The sequence below is a fragment of the Oncorhynchus tshawytscha genome, linkage group LG10 (assembly GCF_018296145.1).
Source record: "Oncorhynchus tshawytscha isolate Ot180627B linkage group LG10, Otsh_v2.0, whole genome shotgun sequence".
NCBI classification, from domain to species: Eukaryota; Metazoa; Chordata; class Actinopteri; order Salmoniformes; family Salmonidae; genus Oncorhynchus; species Oncorhynchus tshawytscha.
In genome coordinates, this window is record NC_056438.1 from 31,202,874 (window position 1) to 31,230,629 (window position 27,756).

The window sequence follows — 27,756 nt, forward strand, 5'->3', positions numbered from 1 at the left end:
AGATCGACCTAAGATGCTAGCCTGGTCCCAGATCTGTTTGTGCTTTTGCCTACTCCATTGTCATTGTCAAGCCAAACATAGGCCTATCATATTCCAAAAATGCCCCTCCCAAATTTAACCCTCAGCCATGGTAGCCTATATAGGCACCAACAAACGTTTAAACTGTTTTCTTTACCTTTTGAATGCAGGTGACAGAGTCATAGCAAAGTCATAGCAAGCAAGTATTATTACAGGCCTGGCTTACTCAAATGACCTTTCTGACTTTTATAGGCTATGTATTGCGATTGATGATCAGATGTTGTTGGATACAGCACTACAAATACATAGATAATCTAGACAATCTGACTCCAAACAATATCTTATCTTTGTTTATGCAAAGAGCATAGCCTATATTAGGGATTTTTCTTCAAGGAAGGGAGATAGAGCTTGCAGGCTATTCACAATGAGCACACTGATAATGCAATAAATAACTATCAAGCTAGGAACTAATCTTGCGTATTTTTTGTTTCCTCTACATCCATAGTCCGTAGTTGCTAAGTAACCACTGCAGAGGCCAAAGGCTGCATCACCGGATACCAAATGGATTCTAAAAGTCTAATTGCCTTATCGTAGTGTAGATAAACCAAAACGAGCATTGAAAATGATGGATGAGGGAACGGAGTTATCACTGACAATTGCGCAAATTGTCCAGCGACTGAAAGCAACCCATTTACACTCTCAAATAGAGAGACAAGCCAAAGTAAGTACCTAGCTAGCTGCTCTGCAGAACCGAAGGCATTGACCGAAAGGCTTGTACAACAACGAATGTTGTCCTCCCTGTCTGCTGCTGTGAGATTTTACAGCTGCCAAGGCTATACAAACAGTTGCCTTATCTAGCAATACTATTGATTTTACGACCAGTAACTAACTGCTTGACATACCAAAATATCTAGCTACTTAGAGAATATGCTTAACTATTTTCTCATTCTATTTAGGAGTGTTTGCATAGACCCGAGATACAATTAGAATCTCTAAAAGAGGACGTTCGTAATTTTCTCAAAGCATCAGGTAAGCGCCTGATGCAGAACAAATATTTGTGTGGGTAATAGCTCGCTTGATGTCATGGACTGGACCTACATTGAATATCATGCATGTCATGTTGCAAATTAATACCTTTTATTTTGTGTTGCAGGTTGGGAGAGAAAGCTACAGAATGCAGTATACAGAGAGTTGCACGTGTAAGTGTTTTTTTCAATAAACAAAATGTATTTTGTATGAGCATATCAAATGCATAACATGTACATGGGCACAGAGAGAGAGAGAGAGAGAGAGAGAGGAGGGGGGGGGGTTCCCTTACTGAAGTTTGGTTCTAACTGTTTTTATATAACATTTATGAGAGTGAATCACCTGAAATGGTCAGCCAATGCTCGTTTTAAACAGACTCCAGTAAAAGTGATGTGGGGCTTTAGTCTTGGCCAAGAACCACACTCCAGAACAGATCCCAAAACTGGCACCAACGCTCCAACCATCATCCAATGCCAGGAGGTCTCATGCTTTTATTCTTCTGTTTTGTTTGTCTGTCTAGACCTACTGTTTGTATCAGATATGGACAGACAGAAACATGTTCCTTGCATTGCTAACACTTTATTTTTAAACAGACAGCACTTTTTCAGCTTCTCTGTTTGTATGATCAAATCGTGAGTTGTTATTCAGTTTGAGCAAATGTAAGCCCAAGTCACCTTAAGTCACTTAAGAGTACCATGGTGTCTTACTGCTGTGAGATGAAAACAAAACTCACGATCCAGCTGCCTGAACTTGAGGCTGTCCAGTTTCGCACTACAACGTAAAGAGTTGAATTATGCCTTCCTCTCTTGAACATGAATCATCTGTGTATGTCCTCGTTTAGGTGACGTGTTTAGATAAAGATGAGTGTTTTACAGTGCCTTGCAAAAGTATTCATCCCCCATGGCGTTTTTTACTATTTTGTTGCATTACAACTTATCATTTAAATAGATTTTTATTTGGATTTAATGTAATGGACTTACACAAAAGAGTCCAAATTGGTGAAGTGAGATTAAAAAAAATGACTTGTTAAATTGTTTTTATTGTTTTAAACAGAAAAGTGGTGCGTGCATATGTATTCACCCCCTTTGCTATGAAGCACCTAAATAAGATCTGGTGTATCCAATTACCTCCAGAAGTCACATAATTAGTTAGATTGCACCCAGGTGGACTTCATTTAAGTGTCACATGATCTGTCACATGATCTCAGTATATATACACACCTGTTCTGGAAGGCCCCAGGGTTTGCAACACCACTAAGCAAGTGGCACCATGAAGAACAAGGAGCTCTCCAAACAGGTCAGGGACAAAGTTATGGAGAAGTACAGATCAGGTTTGGGTTAAAAAACATATACAAAACTTTGAACATCCCACAGAGCACCATTAAATCCATTATTAAAAAATGGAAAGAATATGGCACCACAACAAACCTGCCAAGAGAGGACCACCCACCAAAACTCACAGACCAGGCAAGGAGGGCATTAATCAGAGGCAACAAAGAGACCAAAGATAACCCTGAAGGAGCTGCAAAGCTCCACAGCGGATATTGGAGTATCTGTCCGTAGGACTTTTTTAAGCCGTACAGTCCACAGAGCTGGGCTTTACAGAAGAGTGGCCACAAAAAAATCCATTGCTTAAAGAAAAAAATAAGTAAACACGTTTGGTGTTTGCCAAAAGGCATGTGGGAGACTCTCCAAACATATGGAAGAAGGTACTCTGGTTAGATGAGACTAAAATGTTGCTTTTTTGTTTTTCATCGGCAGGGACTGGGACACTGGTCAGAATTGAAGGAATGATGGATGGTGCTAAATACAGGGAAATTCTTGAGTGAAACCTGTTTCAGTCTTCCAGAGATTTGAGACTGGGACAGAGGTTCACCTTCCAGCAGGACAATGACCCTAAGCATACTTCTAAAGAAACACTTGAGTGGTTAAGGGGAAACATTTAAATGTTTTGGAATGGCCTTGTCAAAGCCCAGACCTCAATCTAATTGAGAATCTGTGGTATGACTTAAATATTTCTGTACACCAGCAGAACCCATCCAACTTGAAGGTGCTGGAGCAGTTTTGCCTTGAAGATTGGGAAAAAATCTCAGTGGCTAGATGAGCCAAATTTATAGAGACATACCCCAAAAGACTTGCAGCTGTAATTGTTGCAAAAGTTTGCTCTACAATGTATTGACTTTGTGTGTGTGGGGGGAGGGGGGAATAGTTATGCATACTGAAGTTTTATTGTCTTGTTTGTTTTCGCAATAAAAACTATTTTACATTTTCAAAGTGGTAGGCATGTTGTGTAAATCAAATGATACAACCCCCCCAAAAATCACTTTTAATTCCAGGTTGTAAGGCAACCAAATCAAAATAATGCCAAGGGGGGTGAATACTTTCACAAGCCACTGTATAACACAAGGGCCGTCTGAAATGGGCTCGATCCTGTTTTTCTCCTCCAGACGGCCAGAGTCATTTATTTAGGTTGAATGATGGACAAAGGCAGGTGGATCTGGTGGAGGAACCCAGACCTTCTCCTTCAACTGGAGAGATAGCCTTCAGTTGGTCTTAGTCGATTGTTCTTTTCCCCCAGTTTGATTGCATAAATAAAAATATAATCTTCAATATGTTGCTTATAGTAGAGGATCCTACTGCCTTTGCGGGTTGTTTGTCATACATTTATTTGAAGAAATTAGTCTTATTCATGCTCACTTTCTTTCCTTTTTCCCTCTCTCTTTTCCCTTCCCTCTCTCTCTCTTTCTCTCTTTCACTCTCTCTCTCTTGCCCTTTCTATCTCTTCTACTCACCCTTTCTCTCTCTAGTCAGCCGCTCCCCAGCCACCCTGCAGCTCCCCCAGAGCACGCCAAGGAGCCTCTGGCGTACATGCGCAAGGCCCAGGTGGGTCTGTTGCTTCCTCTCTCCATCCATCTCTCCTTCTCTTCCTTTCTTCATCACTCCATTTCATCATCTCTTTTGTGGTTCTGTCTCTCAGATTTGTCTGGTGACTTACTGTAGAAGATATGCTTTAGTTAAGCAGATATGTTTTAGTGAAGAAGCGATTCTTACAATTCTTGGGCGGGCTGCCTAACAGTGTAAAAGTGCATAAAATTGCAGGAAATTTGCCTTTAAAACTGCAAAAATGTCCTCTCAGCTGCATGGCAAAAATGTGTAGAATTGCAGGAAATTAGCTTTAATATTCCAAAGAATTCTCTCAGCTCCATGGAAACATTCGTAAATTTGCAGGAAATTGGCTTTGAAATGCACAAATATATCTACATCGCCAAGATGGGGACCTATAAAATGTTCTCAAAAATTCTGATGGGCCCACCACGCCCACCACCGAAGCTTCAGGAAAAACTCTGCTCAGAGTTGTCTTTGTAATGTCGTTAAGTTAACTGTTTGTCTGTGTGTGCGCGCACCAATGTGTGTGTGCGTGTGTCTAAGCTTGTGTGTGTCTTCCCCTACAGGTAAACTGGGAGAAGCGTATCCTCAAAAGCCTGAACAGCATGTGCACAGAGCTGGGTGTACCCTTGGCTCGTAAGGTAAACCGTGTAAAGTAGTTTATGACAGCATGTAAAAGGGTACTCAACCTAAGATGAGGTCTTCAAGAATATTCGCAGAGGGCCCTGTGTGTCAGTATATATTTGTGTTAATGTCTTCAGTCTATTAACAAACTACTTTATTGACGATTCTTAATTTTCCGTTTTTGTAGAGGCCAGCTGTGGAACAGAAGGAGTTGACCAACAAGTGGAACGAGATGGGGACAGACGAACCAGGTCTTTACCTTCAAACTCCATGTTGATGATACTGTTTATAAGTGTGGATTAACTGGGGTTATTTTAACATTGCAGGAGGATGTAACCCTTGCCATTGTGTGTGTGTGTGTGTGTGTGTGTGTGTGTGTGTGTGTGTGTGTGTGTGTGTGTGTGTGTGTGTGTGTGTGTGTGTGTGTGTGTGTGTGTGTGTGTGTGTGTGTGTGTGTGTGTGTGTGTGTGTGTGTGTGTGCATTTATACTTATATACCTCTTGCGTAGGTGCATTACCTTAAGTTAACTCTGCTTGTGCACAGTACTCCGTGTAACAGAACAGTCTCCTAACAATGCTATCTGAGAATGGGGTATGGTAACATTTACAAGTGTGTGCCGGGCCTTGGCATAAACAGCAGGCCTTGTGAATCCAGAGGATAACCAGACTCCTGGGCCTTGCCTCGCTCCGATAGCGAGTGGAACTCCCCTTCCAACCTTAACATGCTCTCTTTATTGACTGACCATGCATTTGACTTCTAAATGCCTGACTTTGCTGGGAATTCTCTATCCAGCGAAGACGCTATACCATTTTTCTCCATTGGAGATGACCAAAAATGAATGTCTAATTTGCCAACACATACAATGGATGGTTGCATCATCAGGTTAACTTTAATGACCATTGAATGGATATTATCCATTCAATGGTCACCAAAGTTAGCTTGATGATGCAACTATCCACCCAGCATATGTGCTATGTTGTAATTACATTGTTATATCTATGTTATAACTACTATATTTTTATTAGCAACTTAAACTTTAATGCTCCTTTGTCTTTGTCCTTTTGTACAGATCTAAGTCGTTTCAGGCCTGTCTATGCTCCCAAAGACTTTCTGGAGGTAAATGGACTTCATCTCAATCAATATATATATATATTTTTTTTTCACCTTTATTCAATCAGGTAGGCTAGTTGAGAACAAGTTCTCATTTGCAACTGTGACCTGGCCAAGATAAAGCATAGCAGTGTGAACAGACAACACAGAGTTACACATGGAGTAAACAATTAACAAGTCAATAACACAGTAGAAAAAAAAGGGGAGTCTATATACATTGTGTGCAAAAGGCATGAGGAAGTAGGCGAATAATTACAATTTTGCAGATTAACACTGGAGTGATAAATGATCAGATGGTCATGTACAGGTAGAGATATTGGTGTGCAAAAGAGCAGAAAAGTAAATAAATAAAAACAGTATGGGGATGAGGTAGGTAAAAATGGGTGGGCTATTTACCGATAGACTATGTACAGCTGCAGCGATCGGTTAGCTGCTCAGATAGCAGATGTTTGAAGTTGGTGAGGGAGATGAAAGTCTCGTTCCAGTCACAGGCAGCAGAGAACTGGAACGAAAGGCGGCCAAATGAGGTGATGGCTTTAGGGATGATCAGTGAGATACACCTGCTGGAGCGCGTGCTACGGATGGGTGTTGCCATCGTGACCAGTGAACTGAGATAAGGCGGAGCTTTACCTAGCATGGACTTGTAGATGACCTGGAGCCAGTGGGTCTGGCGACGAATATGTAGCGAGGGCCAGCCGACTAGAGCATACAAGTCGCAGTGGTGGGTGGTATAAGGTGCTTTAGTGACAAAGCGGATGGCACTGTGATAAACTGCATCCAGTTTGCTGAGTAGAGTGTTGGAAGCAATTTTGTAGATGACATCGCCGAAGTCGAGGATCGGTAGGATAGTCAGTTTTACTAGGGTAAGTTTGGCGGCGTGAGTAAAGGAGGCTTTGTTGCGGAATAGAAAGCCGACTCTTGATTTGATTTTCGATTGGAGATGTTTGATATGGGTCTGGATGGAGAGTTTACAGTCTAGCCAGACACCTAGGTACTTATAGATGTCCACATATTCAAGGTCGGAACCATCCAGGGTGGTGATGCTGGTCAGGCGTGCGGGTGCAGGCAGAGAACGGTTGAAAAGCATGCATTTGGTTTTACTAGCGTTTAAGAGCAGTTGGGGGCCACGGAAGGAGTGTTGTATGGCATTGAAGCTCGTTTGGAGGTTAGATAGCACAGTGTCCAAGGACGGGCCGGAAGTATATAGAATGGTGTCGTCTGCGTAGAGGTAGATCAGGGAATCGCCCGCAGCAAGAGCAACATCATTGATATATACAGAGAAAAGAGTCGGCCCGAGGATTGAACCCTGTGGCACCCCCATAGAGACTGCCAGAGGACCAGACAGCATGCCCTCCGATTTGACACACTGAACTCTGTCTGCAAAGTAATTGGTGAACCAGGCTAGGCAGTCATCCGAAAAACCGAGGCTACTGAGTCTGCCGATAAGAATATGGTGATTGACAGAGTCGAAAGCCTTGGCAAGGTCGATGAAGACGGTTGCACAGTACTGTCTTTTATCGATGGCGGTTATGATATCGTTTAGTACCTTGAGCGTGGCTGAGGTACGTAAATATGTTCTGATCGACGACTTAATACTCCAAGTTACTCCATTTCCCAGGTGCTGATCAGCCTACGGAACCCAAACCATGACAGCAGTGAGGAGGCCAGCGCAAAGAGTCACTGGGGTCTCATCCAGGTGCCCCTCCACGACAGAGACATACCTCAGATGGTAGGAGAAATACTCTGTGTTTGTCTGTGGTGTGCGTGCGTGTCTGTCTGTGTCTGTGTGTCGTTCCACAGGTGGTAGGAGAAACACTTGACCTGACCCATCTGTGTGTGTGTCGAAACACTGGGTGTGTGTTTACACATTTATACTTTAGGGCACGTGTCAAACACATTCCATGGAGGGCAGTGTGTCTGCGGGTTTTCGCTCCTCCCTTGTACTTGATGGATGACATTAGTTCACTAATTAGTAAGGAACTCCCCTCCCCTGGTTGTCTATTTCTTAATTCACAGGTAAACCCAAAACCCGTTCAGATACTTGGCCCTCCATGGAGTGAGTTTGACAGCTCTTTAGAAGAACAGGAACTGTTTGTCTGCGTGTGTGTAACCTACTCAAAGTAAATCCCAGATGATTTGTGTTTATTGACGATTCAACGGTGTTTACTGCGATTTGTATGTTTTGTCCCCTCAGAGAGAGGCCTATTCAGAGTTGAGCCTGACCACGGGGCAGCTGGGTATTGACGACCATACACACGTACCCCCAGGTAAAACTCGATTAATATGTACTGAGCTTGCGTTCTGTGTCCTGATAAAAATACTCATACTTTCCGGCCTATAAACAAAGCTTTGAAATGGAGAATAATGGATCATTTAGCGGTAATTCCTCTTCCACATCAAGTTGGAAGAACTTCTAGGTCTACAGTAAAATCATTCAGAATCATCAGAGAAAAACATGTTTACCTAGCAAATACAGAAATAAATCGGGATGAATAAAGAACATTTCAGTTGATATCTTATCAGTTTGTGTAAATGTTTCTCATGCCATTTGGCCGTCTGGCATCTCTCAGTATCTGTGTGTCTAAGAAGGATTTAAATATCATTGTATTCATAGCCTTTTGTTTGTAAATCCAACTGATACAGTAGTCCGTTCTGGAAACGGGTCCACTTCAGGCTGACAACTGATATATTTTTGTTGTCCCTCCTTTTCATATCTCTGGGCAGATTTGTTTGAAAGCGAGCATACTGGCATCGGGAAGAAAGGTAAGGTAATAGATAGATGGCTGGTTCATTTGAGATCCTATTTATTTAATAGCGTGTATCTCTCTTTTTGTATCGTAGCCAGTTGGTCCTCTCTGGAATATGTCTTTCTGACATTAAAGTGGGACATTTGGTACTGCATGCACTCATGCGCATACACACACACACTAGGGCTGGGCGATATGGCCCATATATATCACAAAATGTTTCAATTTTATGTTTTGGAATAATATAAAAGTTCTAAATTGGCTTTATGAGTTGTGCATGACCGTAGGGCGGCAAAACATACTGTACATTTTAAGTGATTTCAGTGCGTCCAACCAGCCTCACAACCGCAGACCACGTATACGGCATCATGTGGGCAATCGGTTTGCTGATGTCAACGTTGTGAACAGAGTGCCCCATGGTGACGGTGGGGTTATTGTATGGGCAGGCATAAGCTACGGACAATGAACACTATTGCATTTTATCAATGGCAATTTTAATGCATAAGATATACTGTGACGAGAGCCAGAGGCCCGTTGTGAGGCCCATTTCTTTTAAGGTATCTGTGACCAACAGATGCATATCTGTATTCCCAGTCAGGTGAAATAGATTAGGGCCTAATTAATTAATTTCAATTGACTGATTTCCTCATATGAACTGTAACTCAGTAAAATATTAGAAATTGTTGCAAGCTGCGTTTATATTTTTCTTCAGTATAGATAGAATCATGGGAAAATAATACTAATAGTATTATTGTATAGTTAGAATGTAATCGTGGACACTTTGAATACAGTGTTTGACATGACAACGAATGAAAAAGCCAGGAAGGCGTTCAAAGAATTAGGAATTAGAATCTCTATGGAGGCGTTATTGTGACAGGGTAGAAACCAAAGTTTTGGTCAGTGTTTCTCAGGGGAGTGGGACCCTATACTCTTTGGCTACATTAAATGTTTTCTCTAAATAAAGGTTACATATATTTCATTTTTTTAATTAGCTGGTCAGCTAACTAGCAATTAGCATTAGCGGCAAACACAATTTAGTTTAGCCACATCTTGGTAAGAAAAGACAAACTTGCTGTTTGCAGACAGTAAGATACACAGACTAACATTGCAATTATCAAATGCTTTCGGCTTTATATTAAAAAGCAAAGTGGCAATCGTAATCGTTGTCATCAACATATTGTATCTGCTGCATTGTCCATGAAGATTGAAGTCAAGAGTGAACGGTTGGCAAATGATAGTGGTCGAGCAACAACAACTGCGCTCCTTGAGTGACAAGAAGGGGTGGGGAGAGAGATGACTCAAGTAGCGGAGTAAACTATAAAAACAGAGTGGTGTACCACATTTAAAAAGCCAAACGTTGTAATAGCGTTATACTGCCAATACCAGTATATAGTCACATACGGTTTACCGCCCAGCCCTAACACACACACACACTTGTTGTTCTATGGATTTCCATTCAAAATCTTACTTTCCCTAACTCTTACCTTAACCCTAACCTTCACTCAAGATTTAAATATCATTTTCCTTGTTATACTATCCTTTGGGGACTTTGGGAGATTTCAGGTCTCCACGAGGATAGAAGAACAAGACCACACACACACCTCTCACCCCCTCCCATAGGAAACCCCTATAGGTAGCTCCTGCCATAACTAATCCTCTCCTTCACCCTCTCAAGTGGCCTAGTCTCCCTTACACTTTTGCACTCTACCTTGTCCCTGTATGCTGAGCCTAATGTAAACATCAGCGGGGACGCCTCTTATAGGGCTGAATCAGGCCTGGCCCGGGGGACACATACAATAATACAAGGACTCATTTTGTGTACGTCTCCTTAGTGCCCTCACAATGTGTTCTACATGGGTAGGAATGTGTTTTAACACCCCGATGGCCAAGGGGACAGTGGATCAAGTGAGGATAGCACTCTAAATGCCGATTTAAAGAGGAACAAGAGGGCAGAATGTTTATGTTGGAGTGTGTTATTGGCTCTCCGACACCTGGAGTAAGTGGAGTCAAGGGCCATGTGTGTTTGGGACCTGTCGTAGTGGAAGGAGCAAGATGGAAGGTTCAGATTCAGATAGGGTCTGGTCTGATCGTTTGCAGTCTGTCTGTTTTATATGTGTGTTCAACAGAAGGGGAAAGTCGTGTTGCTATAATGACAGTGAGACATTTCGCTATGGTCCTGGTATGTTTACTGTGGTGTGAGTCAGTGGCGTGTGATATATTTATTTTCATTGTAAATTCAAGTATTTAAATGTACACAAAGGAGATCTCTCTCGGTTGTGCTATAATGTAACCACTGCTATAGTATTGTTGTGTTATGAGTGTGTCCTCTGTGTGTCGTTCCAGTGGTAAATGAGCAGGACAGTGCAGCAGCCCAGCAGTACAGTAGACAGGGCTGTCCCACTGGCCTACGAGCTGACCTCTGGGCCCTCATCCTCAACTCCACCAATGAGCCTGAGGTAATGCACACACAGACACACACTACGCTGCCTGGTTAAGTGGTTACCGATCTTTTGTCAATTAATGTATCATTAGGTTAATGTTAAATACCATGGTGTTGAACCTGCTACTCTGGGTTTTCTGCCTGTGTTTGTTATGAAACTGCCAGGCACACACAGCCGTTGCGGTTCCCAAGACCCATTTTTTTTTTTTCTAGGGCCTGAAGTTGCTCACCTCTTCCTGAACCTTCTCCAGTGTTAATGGTTGACATGACCTATCTCCATCATTCACACTGGAAGAGAGGAACTGTTAAGGAGTATTTTTGTTAGAAAGGAAACTCGGGTCATATTTACCTGTGTTGGTTCTTCTCCATATGTTGGCTGTATGTTAGTGTGGGGGCACGTATGTTTATCCTAATTTATATTTACGAGTATCTATGGGTGTTACCACCTGCGTAGCTTCAAATAAGTTTTCCAATAAAGAGAGGTTGCATGCGATTAGATTTAGCAAGCATTACAGTTGATTGAACTGTCAAATCTAGCAAAAAATATCATCTTTCCATAGGCATTAGACATTGTCTTCAAGGAATTCACTTATTTTACCTGTAGATACGTATACGTATTTTATAGACTGAATGCCTAGTTCTTAGTACAGGTTCATGCAGCTGGAGACGATCCTCGGGCTATAAATTAGTGGCGCTCGTGTTTACGCCATCCTGCCGTAACTCGTCCCAGGGCACTGTGACCGCCAACGTAATCAAACTGGTTGCGATTTAGCAAAGTTAGCTCAAACAAGAGGGCCTGCTCCCTGTGTGGTAAATTGCCGTGCCCCTCCGCATTTGTATAACCCAGGGAACGGACCCCCGCCTCGTCGCGGGCCGATTAAACAATGCCCCTGCCGTGGGAAGATTGATCCCCCTAGGAGAGTTACAGGGATCCAGCGGAGGTCTGTAGAGCATTACCTTCACCAGGTTCGACAGTAGGACAAACAGAGTTGTGTTCAGGACAGGAGAGAGGACTGTCCACTATCCGTAATCTGTGTGCCACTAGCTCTAGCGTGTATGACATGGTGGTATTGTATGACATATCAGGACACTCAGGATATTGTGTAAATGCACAGAGATTTATGTTATTGCAGTATAACCTAAACATCTTCAAGCATGACCTCCAGGTTGTATTAACCAATCACCACCATCCTTTTAAACAGAACATGCCCACTATGTCCCAGATAACCACCGTCACCCACCACCCATCAACTCTCCTATGACGTAGCCCGCATCCCACAATCCCTCATGTTAATAAGGGTAAGGGCTCTCCAGCGCAGACAGGCTAATAGATGGGCGGAGGCCCTTAAGGGCCTCACCCAGGAGACAGGGCTTCCCCCGGGGCGATGGACAGAGGTGGTGGGCGGCCATTCCTCACCCACTATGTATGGCATAGACTCCTTATGTACAGCTGCCCTGTGGCACAGAAGCAGTTGTGTACACAATGCCCTCAAGGTACTGTAAGTCAAAGCATGGCAAAGCAGTTAAGTTGAAATCTCAAGGGTTGAAACATCAATCCGAAAGTATTGTTGTGGAGATACAGTACTCGCCTTCTCATCCAAAGGACAGGGAGGAAAGTTCATGTGAATGACAAGTTTAAGTTCGATATTAATTCGAATCTTATTTTCGTTTGTGATTGAGAGCTGTCCGACTCCATGAGATAAATATCAATGTGCAAGAGACTATAGTTAAACCAAGTGCAATCAAGTATTATGCATTTAGCTGACTGAGATCAAGGAATGGTCACGCGGAGCGAATATCAAAGCAAGTATTATTTAATAACTTATTAATGGAGTCATGAAGCATTAACAAGCACTACAAGGCACTGCTCAAGGCATGGCCCATAGCTAATGAGAGAGAGAGAGAGAGAGAGAGAGAGAGATCTACTTCACTTGCTTTGGCAATGTGAACACATGTTTCCCATGCCAATAAAGCCCATTGAATTGAGAGAGTTTATCATCTATTTCACTTGCTTTTTATATATATATATATATATATATATATATATATATATAGAGAGAGAGAGAGAGAGAGAGAGAGAGAGAGAGAGAGAGAGAGAGAGAGAGAGAGAGAGAGAGAGAGAGAGAGAGAGAGAGAGAGAGAGAGAGAGAGAGAGAGAGAGAGAGAGAGAGAGAGAGAGAGAGAGAGAGAGAGAGAGAGAGAGAGAGAGAGAGAGAGAGAGAGAGAGAGAGAGAGAGAGAGAGAGAGAGAGAGAGAGAGAGAGAGAGAGAGAGAGAGAGAGAGAGAGAGAGAGAGAGAGAGAGAGAGAGAGAGAATCTGAGTTTGACTAATCGCATTACTGCAAAATTAACAAATCAGTTATCAGACCTACATGATCACAACAGAACCTCTGCTTCTCAGATGTGGGACAATGGGGGGTTGGCAAGAGCAACACAGATAGTGCATACATACAGTTCATAAGAAGAGCTGTTGATGCAAGTACTGACCATCCATGATATCAAAATTATAGTTTTATCAATGTCTTGAGGCTATACAGTTGTTGTTTACAATTACATTGTTTACAAACATTGTAATAAAACTAGCTTATATTTTAGGTTCTGGTGGGTTACGACAGTTGAACTAAGGTAATGAGGCTTTTATAAGTTATATATATATGTCATTAAGTTAAAAGTCAAAACATTTGAAGTGTCTTCGGAAAGTATTTAGACCCCTTGACTTTTCCCACATTTTGTTTACGTTACAGCCTTATTCTAAAATGTGTGTAGTGTATTTTTTTCCTCATCCATCTACACACAATACCCCATAATGACAAAGCACAAACAGGTTTTTAGAAATGTTTGCTAATTTATCAAATACAAAAAAACTTAAATATCACATTTACATAAGTATTCAGACCCTTTACTCAGTACTTTGTTAAAGCACCTTTGGCAGTGATTACAGCATTGAGTCTTCTTGGGTCTGGCGCTACAAGCTTGGCACACCTGTATTTGGGGAGTTTCTCCCATTCTTCTCTGCAGAACCACTCAAGCTCTGTCAGCTTGGATGGGGAGCGTTGCTGCACAGCTATTTTCAGGTCTCTCCAGAGATGTTCGATCGGGTTCAAGTCCGGGCTCTGGCTGGGTCACTCAAGGACATTCAGAGACTTGTCCCAAAGCGTTGTCTTGGCTGTGTGCTTAGGGTTGTTGTCCTGTTGAAAGGTGAACCTTCGCCCCAGTCTGAGGTCTTGAGCGCTCTGTAGCAGGTTTTCATCAAGGATCTCTATGTGCTTTGCTCCGTTCATCTTTCCCTCGATCCTGACTAGTCTCTTAGTACCTGCTCCTGAAAAACATCCCCACAGCATGATGCTGCCACCACCATGCTTCACCAAAGAGATGGTGCCAGGTTTCTTCTAGACGTGACGCTTGGCATTCAGGCCAAAGATATTGGTTACATCAGACTAGAGAATCTTGTTTCTCATGTGCTTTTTATGTGCTGTCATGTGCTTTTTACTGAGGAGTGGCCTCCGTCTGGCCCCTCTACCATAATGACCTGATTGGTGAAGTGCTGCAGAGATGGTTGTCCTTCTGGAAGGTTCTCCCATCTCCACAGAGGAACTCTAGAGCTCTGTCAGAGTGGTACCCTTCCCCAGATCTGTGCCTCGACAAAATCCTGCCTCGGAGCTCAACGGACAATTCCTTCGACCTCGGCTTGATTTTTGATCTGACGTGCACTGTCAACCTTATAAAGAAAAGATTGTGTGTGCTTTTCCAAATAATGTCCAATCAATTGAATTTACAACAGGTGGACTCCAATCAAGTTGTAGAAACTTCTCAAGGATGATCAATGGAAACGGAATGCACCGGAGCTCAATTTCGAGTCTCGTAGCAAAAGATCTGAATGCTTATGTAAATAAGGTATTTCTGTTTTTTTATTTTTAAAACATTTGAAAAAATGTGTAAACTGTTTTCGCTTTGTCATTATGGGGTATTGTGTGTAGATTGCTGAGGGAAAAATATTTGTATACATTTTAGAATAAGGCTGTAACGTAACAAAATGTGGAAAACGTCCAGGGGTCTGAATACTTTCCGAAGGCACTGTATGGAGCAATCGTAGATTGCCCCTTTAACGTTTTAAAGGGAATTTTAAAGTCTCAAATTGACGATATCCATTTTGGGTGTTTTGAATATGTCTGGGAAGCCCTACCTCTTGACATGGACAAGCAGCTTGAACTTTATCTCTGTTTTTCTCCCCACCAGTCTGATTGCCAAAGTGCTTGAAGTCTGTCAGAGTTTTGGTTTTATTCCTCTTTTCCTCCCTGTCCTCTGTAACTTCGTTCTTTTATGATAGCTTTTATCAGACCGGAGACATTCTGATGTTAACTATGTGGTGTGAAGTGTTGAAGTACTTCCCATAACATTAACCTTGCCTCTTCGTCTGACTAAATCATGGTCATGTCAATGTCAACGAGCACATAAATTTGACAAAATACACAAGGTGGTTTAAGGACATCAGATAGTAGTAGTACTTCAATTCAAATAGATTATTGTTGTAGAAGGAGGGCAAACCGGAATGAATGCTGCGGTCTTTAGTTTCTTTAGTTTAGGCCCACTTTCTGTATTGGATTGAATGGTCAATCATTTGAATAAATGATTGTCCCATATTATTTGTGGAGGTTGTATCTTTTAGCTTGATGTTATTTGTAATTGACTGACTGATGTTTTGTTGGACAGGATGTGATGCATTATGAGCAGCTGAAGGCTGGAGTCATACACCATGACCTGCTGGTGGATAACCTCATCTACAAGGTAGGCTTTGGCGTGCCAATACAAGCAGGAAAACACTAACACCACAGCACATGCAAACACGTGTGGTTGTTGAGAACCTTGGTGTTGATTTATTTTCCCGCCTGCTATGTTCTTTACAAACTAGTAGTGATGTGTCAGATATTTATTTCTTATATCTTTCTTTTGCTGTCAATTATCCCTACTTTGTTTTCTCCAGGATGTGAAACTGACTGCGAGTAATGATGACTACTACTTTGTGTTTGAAGATTTCCTGTATCAGGTGAGTGTGACTCATTTTCCCTCATCCATTTCTCTCTTTCCATCTCCCTTTCACTCTCTCTTTTCTTTCTCTCTGCCTCTCTCTCTCTCTCTCTCTCTCTCTCTCTCTCTCTCTCTCTCTCTCTCTCTCTCTCTCTCTCTCTCTCAAGCATCTACTCAGCAGTCTCCTTCCGTTCTATTAGCATGTCCTTTTAACACTAGACATTAATGCATACATATATACAGAAGACTGAGTGTTATCTATGTAGGTTGTGTTAGGTTAGAGCGTGTACACAGAGGGGAGATAATGGTGGTCAAAATAACACGGACACCAGACTGTATAGAATACCACTAGACTAAACTACTCTCACTCCTACATACACAATATTCCATTGTAACAGATATAGTTACACACGCAATTATACGCTCTTTAAAAAAAAGGGTTCCACAACGGTTATTTGCAGAGGGATAGGGTTCTACCAAGAACTGTTTTGATCAGAAGAACCCTTTTTGGAAGACAAGGGTTCTTTGTAAGTCAAAGTGTTCTACCTAGAACCTTTAACAACCTAAGAACCATTTTTGGAAGGAAGGGTTCTTTACTGATTCTTTGGGAGGCAAGAAGGATTCTTTGGAAGGCAAGAACGGTTCTACATAGAACCATATATGATATTTCTCAGCATGCTCTATTGCAGGGAGATTTTCAGAATTGTTTGTTTTACTTTAACATCTGATTTTGCATGTACATTGATTGGTTGAGAAATGTTATGCTACACAAAGATAAATAGCATACAGTTTTCTAAACTAATCCAATCTGTTAGTAATTGGATTTATTGCACCCGTTACTGAGATGGTTGTTGCAGTTTAGATGATTGAGGTAGTCTCAGTATTCAATCTTTTCTACCCTGGCAGTCGTTCTGAATGCAGGTTGTGGGTGATTAACAGTTCCACTTGTTGGATATTCTAACTCTGGCTGGACTCCAATAAGAATTACATATCACTTTGTAAGCAAGCATATTGTGACTTGTAGGCCTGATATGAGATTCCTAACTCCTCTGTTAGGGTATAACTAGGTCCTCAAAGAAAGGCATAATATATGTAATGTATTGTCATAAATAAATCAATTTTAAAGGCTAATAAGGCTGGTGGGTTCTACCCGTTCATAGAGGGTTCTTGGTAGAAGAACCTTTAGATGATAAAATGGTTATTGGTAGAACCCTTCATAGAGGGTTCTAGGCATACACCTTCATAGAGGGTCCTAGGTAGAACCATATACAGGGAGTTCTTTGAAGAACCCAACGTAGAGGGTTCTATATAGAACCCTCTGCTAATGGTTCCACCCAGCACTAAAAAGGGTTCTCCTATGGGTACAAACTGAAGAACCCTGTATGGTTCTACTTAGCACCTTTTTTTCTAAGAGTGTATATAATATAGAGGCTCCCCTATCATGGTTTTGAATAACCCTTTTAACCAAAATACTTGGCGCAAGTGCTCATTCAAGTGCTCATTCATATGTCCACCAATACTTGCATCAGACAACACTATAGTGACAGATGAGTCTCCAGTCTGGCTTTGCCGGTTTATTTGTTTACTTACGTGTTTAAGTGAAACTATTTCGCTGAATGCTGGGAGCGGTTTAGTGAATGGTGGTGGCACGACAGGTTATCATCTCTATGGTGGCTTACCCGCTCGGCACTGACAAATCATCAACATGGACTGTTCCTGAACTCGCTATGCAGTCGTAGAATTCTCTCAATATACAGCTCAGGTTTAGGTCGAGAGAGACTAATCTATAATCGCAAATATAAAAAAGAGAGAGTGCATCAGAGACTGGGCTCAATTCCATTGTAAAGAGATTCTCTGGTAATTCTGAATACTTTTTAGCCACGAGTTCTGAATATTGTGCTCACAAGTCAAAAGGGGTCCCCAAAAATTGCCTAGTACGTTACATATTGTATGTGCAGACACAGTCGCTGGTGAAAGGCAACACACCCCTTGCACATTCAGTCATTCTGAAAACAGCCATTCTGAAAATACTTTTTCTCTCGTGGCTAACTACCATGAAGTTTGAAAAGACAGGCTGATTGGGCGGGGAAATTATATCCATGAGCTCGCCTTGACTGACAGCTCTTTGAAACATCTTTGTCAAGCAACTTGGATGCAGTGTTGCAGTAAAATCCTCTCAAGCAAAGTTGGTGGTACACAAGGAAACTCAAACGACATTGAAATTGCATGAATGATATACAGTATATAGGGTACCAGTCAAAAGTTTGGACACACCAACTCATTCCAGGGTTTTTCTTTATTTTGACTATTTTCTACATTGTAGAATAATATCAAAGACATCAAAACTATGAAATAACACATATGGAATCATGTAGTAACTAAAAAAGTGTTAAACAAATCAAAATATATTTTAAATTTGAGATTCTTCAAAGGAGCCACCCTTTTACCTTGATGATTCCAGATTCCAGCTTCTCCTGGAATACTTTTCCAACAGTCTTGATGGAGTTCCCACATATGCTGAGCACTTGTTGGCTGCTTTTCTTTCACTCTGCGGTCCAACTCAACCCAAACCATCTCAAGTTGGTTGAGGTCGGGTGATTTGTGGAGGCCAGGTCATCTGAAGCAGCACTCCATCACTCTCATTCTTGGTCAAATAGCCCTTAAACAGCCTGGAGGTGTGTTGAGTCATTGTCCTGTTGAAAAACAAATGATAGTGGGACTAAGTGCAAACCATATGGGATGACGTAATCGCTGCAAAATGCTGTGGTAGCCATGCTGGTTAAGTGTGCCTTGAATTCAAAATAAATCACATCCATGATTCACGGTGGTAACCACACATGTGGAGATCATCCGTTCACCAACTCTGCATCTTACAAAGACACGGCAGTTGGAACCAAAAATCTCACATTTTGATTCATCAGACCAAAGAACCAATTTCCACCGGTCTAACCCATTACTGAGGTGGTTGTTCCAGTTTAGATGGTTTAGGTAGTCTTATTTGTCAAGTCCTTCACCATAGCAGTCATTCTGAATGTAGGTTTTGGGTGATAAAATATTACAATTGTTGGATTTCCTCCCTCTAGCTCTGATTGGAATCACTAATCACTTCACAAACCAGCTTATTGTGAATTGCAGGTCTGATGTGGCCCACCAGACAAGATTTTCAGACCACAATGTGGAGGATAACTAAAGTCCTTATTAAATGTATAATATAAGGTCTTAAAGGGTTTACTTTGAATTGAAACATATGCACTTGGCAGTCACTTGGTAAAGGCTTCAAGACCTGGAGTTTATTGCATGCAACACACATGTCTATCACTAACAAACACAGTCATGGGTGGGTATCTCTCGCATTCACTTGAAAGGCATGGTGGGATATATGCAAATAAGGCTTTACAACCTACAATGTTAAAACCCCTAAAATACTGTTACACTACATGTGTTATTCCTAACACACAAAAAGGATAACAGCATCAACTCTAATAAAGTGTTAATTTAAGTCGGAATTTGCCACACACATGGTGTTAGGGACCAACACTCTAGGGGCAGCATAATGTTATGGGTCTGCTTGTCATTGACAGGGACTTGGGAGTTTGTCAGGATCAAAATAAATATGAAAGGAGCAAAGCCCAGGTAAAAAGTTAAAGGAAAACCTAAATCTGGGATAGTGTTTTGTTTTTCAGCTAGACAATTAAAACAATTTTATGCCAAAGACACACCAGAATTGATTTCCAAGAAGTGTTTAGTGTTCCTGAGTGGTGTAGTCTCAGTCCTGACTTAAATTTGCTTGATAATCAGAGACAAGGTTTGAATATTGCTGTCGATCAATGATTCCCAACTAAATATACTGAGCTTGAGCCATTTTGACAAAAACAATGGACATTTGTGGCCCTAAGTATTGTGCAAAGTTGGTAGAATATAATTCAAAATCATTCACAGATGTAATGGCTGCCAAAGCTGCTTCTACCAACTATTATCTTCGGGGGGAAAAATCATATTTGGAAAATGTTCTGTAACTTTCATTCACTTTGAACATTTAGAGTAGGTTTGTGTAGATCTGTAGGGGGAAAAAAATTGAATTGAATTCCTCTTTAGATTTGAGGCAACAAAATATGAAGACTGTGCAAGGGTGTGTAGACTTCCACTAGGCACTTTGTTCCCCACGTCATTGCTCTCTCGCTCTGCTGTGTGTGCATGTTGGTACCTGTCATTCAAGTGGCGAGGGGCTGAAGCTCATTGGCTGGAACTCAAATTACTAGGGGGCTGGCCCATGTGGGGGAAAATGTAGGGCAAATGGCACAGCACAACTTCCAGAAAAAGTTGTTTTCAAACTAGGGATTTTGTGGCTAATTGAGGTAAACCAGTAATTCTGCTTATAGATTATGCATGTATGAACTACACATTGACACATCCAGCCCAAAGCGAGAGGTTTAAAAAGTACTTAGTAGTCACCAAAGTTCTGGAGCATGTCTTTAAGTCCAATCTGTTCAAGAGTTAAACTGCACTCCTATGGGGAAAATCCCATGCCCGATTTACCCCACTGGGCAAAAACGGGTCAAATCAGCATTGTTTGCACGTCATTTCAACCAAACAAATCAATGTGATGACGTTGCACCAACGTGGAAAACTGATTGGATTTGTACAAAGTAATCAGTGTAAAGGCATTGTTTTTTCACCCAACTTCTAACCTAAATCCAATCACATGGTGATATTTTTAGTTGATTTCACCTTGAATGTAAATCAAAACTAGACATTGAACTGACGTTTGTGCCCAGTGGGAGTAGACTGGAATTGAAATGGAATTGACCCCAGCTCTGCACTTCAATACACAGTCCCCATCTGCTGTGACGCAATGACCTTAACCAATGAAATCAGTTGATTAAAACGTAATTCAGTTGATTGAGCGACCATATCATTTCCTGAAGATAATGCCACACAAGTGGGGCAGAGTCATTGAAATGTATTCCCAATCAGAAGAGAAGATGAGATTACCATCACATTTTGGGGGTCTTTGTCTGACACCACCTGGTATATTTTTATTTCACCTTTATTTAACCAGGTAGGCAAGTTGAGAACAAGTTCTAATTTACAATTGCGACTTGGCCAAGATAAAGCAAAGCACATGCAACAACACAGAGTTACACATGGAGTAAAACAAACATAGTCAAAAATACAGTAGAAAAATAAGTCTATATACAATGTGAGCAAATGAGGTGAGATAAGGGAGGTAAAGGCAAAAAAAAGGCCCTGGTGGCGAAGTAAATACAATATAGCAAGTAAAATACTGGAATGGTAGATTTGCAGTGGAAGAATGTGCAAAGTAGAGAGAGAAATAATGGGGTGCAAAGGAGCAAAATAAATAAATAAATAAATACAGTAGGTGGAGAGGTAGTTGTTTGGGCTAAATTATAGATGGGCTATGTACAGGTGCAGTAATCTGTGAGCTGCTCTGACAGCTGGTGCTTAAAGCTAGTGAGGTCCTGGATGTCAGGAAGCTTGGCCCCAGTGATGTACTGGGCCGTACGCACTACCCTCTGTAGCGCCTTGCGGTCAGATGTCGAGCAGTTGCAATACCAACCGGTGATGCAACTGGTCATGATGCTCTCGATGGTGGAGTTGTAGAACTTTTTGAGGATCTGGGGACCCATGACAAATCTATTCAGTCTCCGAAGGGGGAAAAGGTGTTGCCCTCTTCATAACTGTCTTGGTGTGGTTGGACCATGATAGTTCATTGGTGATGTGGACACCAAGGAACTTGAAACTCTCGACCGCTCCACTTCAGCCCCGTCGATGTTAATGGGGGCCTGTTCGGCCCTCCTTTTCCTATAGTCCACGATCAGCTCCTTTATCTTGCTCACATTGATGGAGAGGTTGTTGTCCTGGCGTCTCTGACCTCGCTATAGGCTGTCTCATCGTTGTTGGTGATCACTGTTGTCTCGTCAGCAAACTCAATGATGGTGTTGGAGTCGTGCTTGGTCATGCAGTCGTGGGTGAACAGGGAGTACAGGAGGGGACTAAGTACTCACCCCTGAGGGGCTCCTGTCTTGAGGATCAGTGTGGCAGATGTGTTGTTGCCTACCCTTAACACCTGGGGGCGGCCCTCAGGAAGTCTAGGATCCAGTTGCAGAGGGAGTTGTTTAGTCCCTGGGTCCTTAGTTTAGTGATGAGCTTTGGGGGAACTATGCTGTTGAACGCTGAGTTGCATTCTCACATTAGTATTCCTTTTGTCCAGGTGGGTAAGGGCAGTGTGGAGTGAGATTGAGCGTAATTGAAGCACAGATTAATTTGCCCCTACCAAATCCTATATTAATGTGTATTAATAGATGGTCTATTGTCAGCGAAGTATAAGTAAAATTGTGTGTGTGTGTCTGTTGTCATAGGTCCTGCTATGTTTCTCTCGAGACACTGCGGTCTTGGAGCACTTCAGCTACAACAGTGCCACTCCTCCCAAATCCTACATTCAAGGTGAGCCATTCTACCCTTATCTAATCTAATTGACAATCATCACAAGTGTTCTTTAAGGGGAATCTCATACAAGGTGTTGATGTCATGGTTGGTTACCTGCAGGCAAGGTGGGAGTTGAGGAGTTTGCTGTGGTGTATCCTCCAAATGGTGAGAATAGTCCTTAACCCCAAATTCACTTACTAACACACATATAAGTAGCCCTTTATGCTGGTGCGCAATCATTGATGGACTATTCTCAATTTCTCTTCCGTATAGGTGTCATCCCATTCCATGGTTTTTCAATGTATGGTAAGTACGGTTTCTACCTTCTGTATCATAGTACCAGCTAAAATTGTGATCATGAAATAGATCCTTTAAAAAAAAATCTGGACACCCATTGTATGGGCTCCTGAGTGGCGCAACGGTCTAAAGTACTGCATCTCAGTGCTAGAGGCGTCACTACAGAACCTGGTTCGATTCCAGGCTGTATCTCAACCGGCTGTAATTGGGAGTCCCATAGGGCGGCGCAATTGGCCTAGTGTCGTCCGGATTAGGGTTTGGCTGGGGTAGGCCATCATTGTAAGTAAGAATTTGATCTTAACTGACTTGCCTCATTAAATATAGGTTAAATATATATTTTTGAAATAAAATATTGAATTCTGAGGTGTTACTGTGCGTCTGTGTCCTCCAGTGGCCCCTCTGTGCTTCCTGTACAACGAGCCCTCCAAGCTGTACAGTGTGTTTAGGGAGATGTACGTACGCTACTTCTTCAGGCTGCACTCTGTCTCTTCTTCCACCTCTGTAAGTTTAACACAGAGGGAGAATACAGAGAGGGAGCGAGAGAGGGGAGAGAGTGTGTTTCCTGTCTGTTCTCTGCTCATATTTGTGTTTCTATGTATAGCTATGTATTTTCATGTGTGTTTGTGTTCATAAAAGTATGTTGCATTGATATGAGTGTGTGTGTGTGTGTGTGTGTGTGTGTGTGTGTGTTCAATATGTGTGTGTACTGTATGTGTGTGTATTCACATTACGTATGTTATTCCATAGGGTATAGTGTCTCTGTGCCTACAGTTTGAGAGGCTGCTACAGACCCATCTCCCCCAGCTATTCTACCATCTACGGGAGATAGGCGCTCAGCCGTGAGTATACACACACACACACAGTCTTGTACAGCTAACCTTGTGGCGGGGGGGGGCAATTGAGTCCCATTCAAGTCCTATTTTCCCTTAACCCCTAAGCCTAAACCTAACCCTAACCCATGCTCTTGCCCTTACCCAAAAACCTAACCCTAGCTACTAACACTAACCCTTAATGTAATTCTAACACTAATTCTAACCTTAACACTAAACCCCCTAGAAATAGACTTCTGGTCCCCACAAGAATAGTTAAACACGTCTATACACACACACACCATATGTTTTCCTATCGTTGTGGGGACCTAAAATTGATTTCCATTCAAAATCCTATTTTCCCTAACTCCTAATTCTAACCATAACCCTAATTCTAACCATAACCTTAAACCTAACCGCTAAGCTTAAAATATTCTTTATCCTCCTGGGTATGTGGGAAATGTCCCCATGAGGGAGAATTTTCCTTGTTTTATCCTTGAGGGGACTTTTGGGAATTTACAATACCCAAAAGGATAGTAATACAAGCACACACGTTTGTTTTACTATCCTTGTGGGGACCAAACTATTGATTCCCATTCAAAATCCTGTTTTCCTTAACCCATAACCCTAATTATAACCCCTGAGCCTAAAATAGGCTTTCTCCCCTTGTGGAGTACGTCAAAATGTTCCCACTTGTCCAAATTTTACCGTCCTTGTGAGGACTTCTGGTCACCTAAAAAAAAAAAAAAATTTTTTTTTAAAAAACACACACACACACACACACACACACACACACACACACACATGGCATTAGTTCAAGCATATACCACCATCTAGTGGAAAAATATTGCAAATACATTACTTTTGAAATTGATATGGTGTTGGATATGTATGAATAGAATATGTATGATTATCTTTCATACAGGTATAAAAAGGGAAATGTATGTTGTACATTTGGGCTCCAATGATGATACATGAAAGAATGATGTGACACTATTCAACTGTTGAACATACCCTCAGCTTGCGTATTGCCTTTAAGTGGATGGTGAGAGCGTTTTCTGGGTACCTTTCTACTGACCAGCTCCTCCTCCTGTGGGACCGAATCCTGGGTTACGACTCACTGGAGATTGTAGCAGGTATAGCAGCACTCACGTGAAACTACTTTTCAATGTAAAAAATAAATAAAATAATTAACAATACAATCAACTTTGTGACCGTGCATTCTAGTATTAACTAGTTCACTAGTATTTAGAGGTGTGTTATGGTGTTACGGCTGCATTGATGCTAAACTGTATAGTGGGTATTGACCCCACTTTCCCTTCTCTCTCCCCCTAGTCCTAGCAGCGGCCGTCTTTGCCTTCCGGGCTGAGAACCTGATGGAGGTGACATCACTGACCTCAGCTGAAGTGAGTGTGCCTTTCACCGAGGCCACAGGCAGGTCGTCTTTCTCCCACACACACACACACTGGCTTCCACTCTGGCCCTTGGTTACTGAAATAGCCCCTTACTCTCATTTCAAGCCCTCTGCCCCTCCTACTCTCCACTAGCCCCCACTTCCCCCGAAATGCTCACACCCGAAATGTGCAAGGGTCATTATTGTGGTGTACACAGGGTGTCTGTGTGTGTTGTTAAATGTCAAACAATCTGGAAAAGTACAGATTACACGAAAACATACAAAGGACACCTAGGTAGAGCATTGCACCATGAACTTTGGCATTGTATGCCATTCATTTTCCCTCTTAATGCAATTATTCCAAATGCCTTTGACATGAGTCCCAGCCTCGTGTCCATGTACCCACTTAAGAAAGCCTTTATACTGTCTCCCCGAGAGCATTTGACTGACAGCCATAGTAAACCTCCCCTAGCCGTCTCTGGCCTCCCCTCCCCTCCTAGAGAGTTAATCCAGTGTGACGCACGGGCGTCAGGTTGACCTGATGCTAAGATGCTGGGCCACAGTATTTGCTTGCTCATTCACCACCTGGTCCACTGGAGAAGGTATCATAACATGGCTCCTTATTTTTAGAGCCTGTGCCGAGGGCCTGAAATATTAGACCCTTTCTGTAAACATGATAGGGCCCCTAAATGTAATCCCAAAAGGCCAGGCTGGGGGAATGGCATATACCCTATATGAAGCCTACAAGGGGAATCTGCAGCTCAATAATGTTTCAAAAAAATTGTCACTAAAAAGAGTTTCTGTAAAAACGTCATCATGTGGAACTTTATTACATCTGTTGGTAATGAACGTGTGTTCTCTTTGACGATCTCCCTTACTGCAGGCCGTCCTCGCCGACCTTTCAACTCTGAAGGTCATGCCCCTCATTCAGATCTTCCTGTTCGCCACTGTCATCTGAGGACCTGAGTGTTGTGTGTGTGTGAGACACGTGTGTGCGCGCGCACCGGAGGAGACGTGAGCAATTGCCTGTGCTGTCAAGCTGTTCCCATGCCAACGCCAGTGATCGTCTGTCAGAGTCAGAGATGCCAACCACACCTTATATGGAACATGAAAAGGCAAAAAAAAGACCCCTGAAACCTTGTATATCCATCCCACCATATTCCTTTCACTGTGTCAAAGCTGCATGTCCCTCTGCATGCACGCTACAGAAATAGTTATCACCATGTATCATATTATTAGACATATTATACAGTATGTAAGTATAGCCCTCAGATAAGCTAAGCAAATCTTACCTCCTTAAGCTATGCCCTCTAAGTAAGATGATATATATGCCAATGCTTGGGACCAGCTTGATGAGTCTATTGGAAGCTGGATTGCATGGAACAGTATTGTATTGGGTTGTAATTGACAGTGTGAGAGAGGGAACCCACTGGGCAAAAACTGGTTGAATCAATGTTTCCACGTCATTTTAACAAAAACAATTCAATGTGATGACATTGAATCAAAGTGGTAAATTGATTGGATTAGCAAAAAGTCATCAACCTAAGGGAGTCTTTTTTTTTTCACCCATTTTGTAACCTAAATCCAATGACATTTTTGTTGATTTGATTTCACATTATTTGAGAACTCAACCAAATGTAAATCAAAAGTAGGCATTGAGATTACGTCTGTGCCCAGTGGGAAGTAGTTGTAGCTGTCTACAGTGTGACCATTGATGTGTTAAGGAAACGCTGATAAGTGTTCAGTGGGGTCTTAACATTTTATATTTTCATGAAGCGCTCCTTGCAATAATAATCCTGTATTAGACGCTAATCAGAAGCTGCTCTGTGTCGGGTTCCTCAAGAAAATGATCTCAGTTAATTCATTATCTAAGTCATAATTAATAAGGCTTGAACTAATATTCTAATGTTCATTTTTAATATGCAAGATATTATCATAAGATATGACTTGTGTATAAGATATGCCATTACAACACTGTTTTTGTCTCAGTATTGTTTTTGTTGTTTTTGTTTTTAATTGTGAAAATGATCATTGAAGAACCTTTGTTTGAATTGTTCTTTTTATGTAATTAGTGTACATTTTTTATGGATTTCATTCATTATTGCGTTCACATGCTATATTTGTATTTGTCTCGCCCTGTTATTTGATCCCTGACCCAATTTTGTTCCATTTTGTGCCCATTGTCAAATGTATGTGCCCAGATTACATATTTTTTATTTTACAGTTTAATTTCAGGATTTTCTTACATTTTACCCTACCCAATGCGGTCAATGTCTCTGAGATCAGGGGACATTAATCAATCATAGCATCATAGCATAGTTTTGTTTTTCAATGCTCATTAAATTAAAATAAAGTAATGAAACCTATATCCACTAGTTTGTATTTTCAATTTTGACTTCACCTCTGTAGTATTGTATTCAGACTCATTAACAGACTCATTATTCCTTAGACCTTCACTAAGAAGTAACATATGTAGGTAACATATGGCCCCTAGATCTCTGTTTGACAGCCTACATCCATTCCGCAACAGCAGTAGAAATGTGGTCATGCATTCTGCATCGTCCAACATAATTAAATGACACTTCTTTTTGGATAGGGTAAATATTTGGATGTGGCGTACTGTACTTTGGCAGCTCATCAGAGCAATGAGCCTGAGGAGTCAGTAGGCAGAATCAGTAATTGACAGGTAGCAACTAAACATTATCTGCCCCAGCCCACCCTAGCATCTGCTCTGCCTTTGCTTTGGCTGCCTTCCCCCTATCCATTCTGTGTGCTCGTATCAAATTATGCTGTTCCTCGTTTTGCTGCCCTCCTTCTTTCCCTCTCATGCTAGTCCCCGCGGCTTAGTCATGCCTGGTACAACTGCCACCTGTTTACCCGGACTCCCAGAGCCTTTCCTGCTCATTGCTCCCCCGGGGGGCCAGTGACTTCTTATC

The 27,756-nt window shown here is 41.9% G+C and overlaps 1 protein-coding gene across 1 annotated transcript; it reads left to right on the forward strand.

The window, feature by feature from the left end:
• The first annotated feature begins 358 nt into the window (after positions 1–358).
• Positions 359–27,186, forward strand: tbc1d19 (TBC1 domain family, member 19). Its single transcript, XM_042328503.1, has 21 exons — positions 359–739; positions 975–1,047; positions 1,172–1,217; positions 3,851–3,926; positions 4,496–4,570; positions 4,741–4,804; positions 5,623–5,669; positions 7,282–7,392; positions 7,858–7,930; positions 8,388–8,426; positions 10,754–10,866; positions 15,560–15,634; positions 15,831–15,893; positions 22,255–22,339; positions 22,442–22,486; positions 22,595–22,627; positions 23,010–23,119; positions 23,366–23,457; positions 24,448–24,563; positions 24,763–24,833; positions 25,704–27,186. Exons 1-21 carry the CDS (start codon positions 641–643, stop codon positions 25,776–25,778), a joined length of 1,581 nt encoding a protein of 526 aa, XP_042184437.1. The 5' UTR covers positions 359–640; the 3' UTR covers positions 25,779–27,186.
• The last annotated feature ends 570 nt before the right edge of the window (positions 27,187–27,756 follow it).

Bases quoted from the DNA above. Each gene is read 5' to 3' on its own strand.
- tbc1d19 (XM_042328503.1), top strand. From the start codon at position 641: ATGATGGATGAGGGAACGGAGTTATCACTGACAATTGCGCAAATTGTC. The intron at 7,931-8,387 runs GTAAAACTCGAT...ATCTCTGGGCAG, and splicing joins CCATACACACGTACCCCCAG to ATTTGTTTGAAAGCGAGCAT. The intron at 23,120-23,365 runs GTAAGTTTAACA...GTTATTCCATAG, and splicing joins CTGTCTCTTCTTCCACCTCT to GGTATAGTGTCTCTGTGCCT.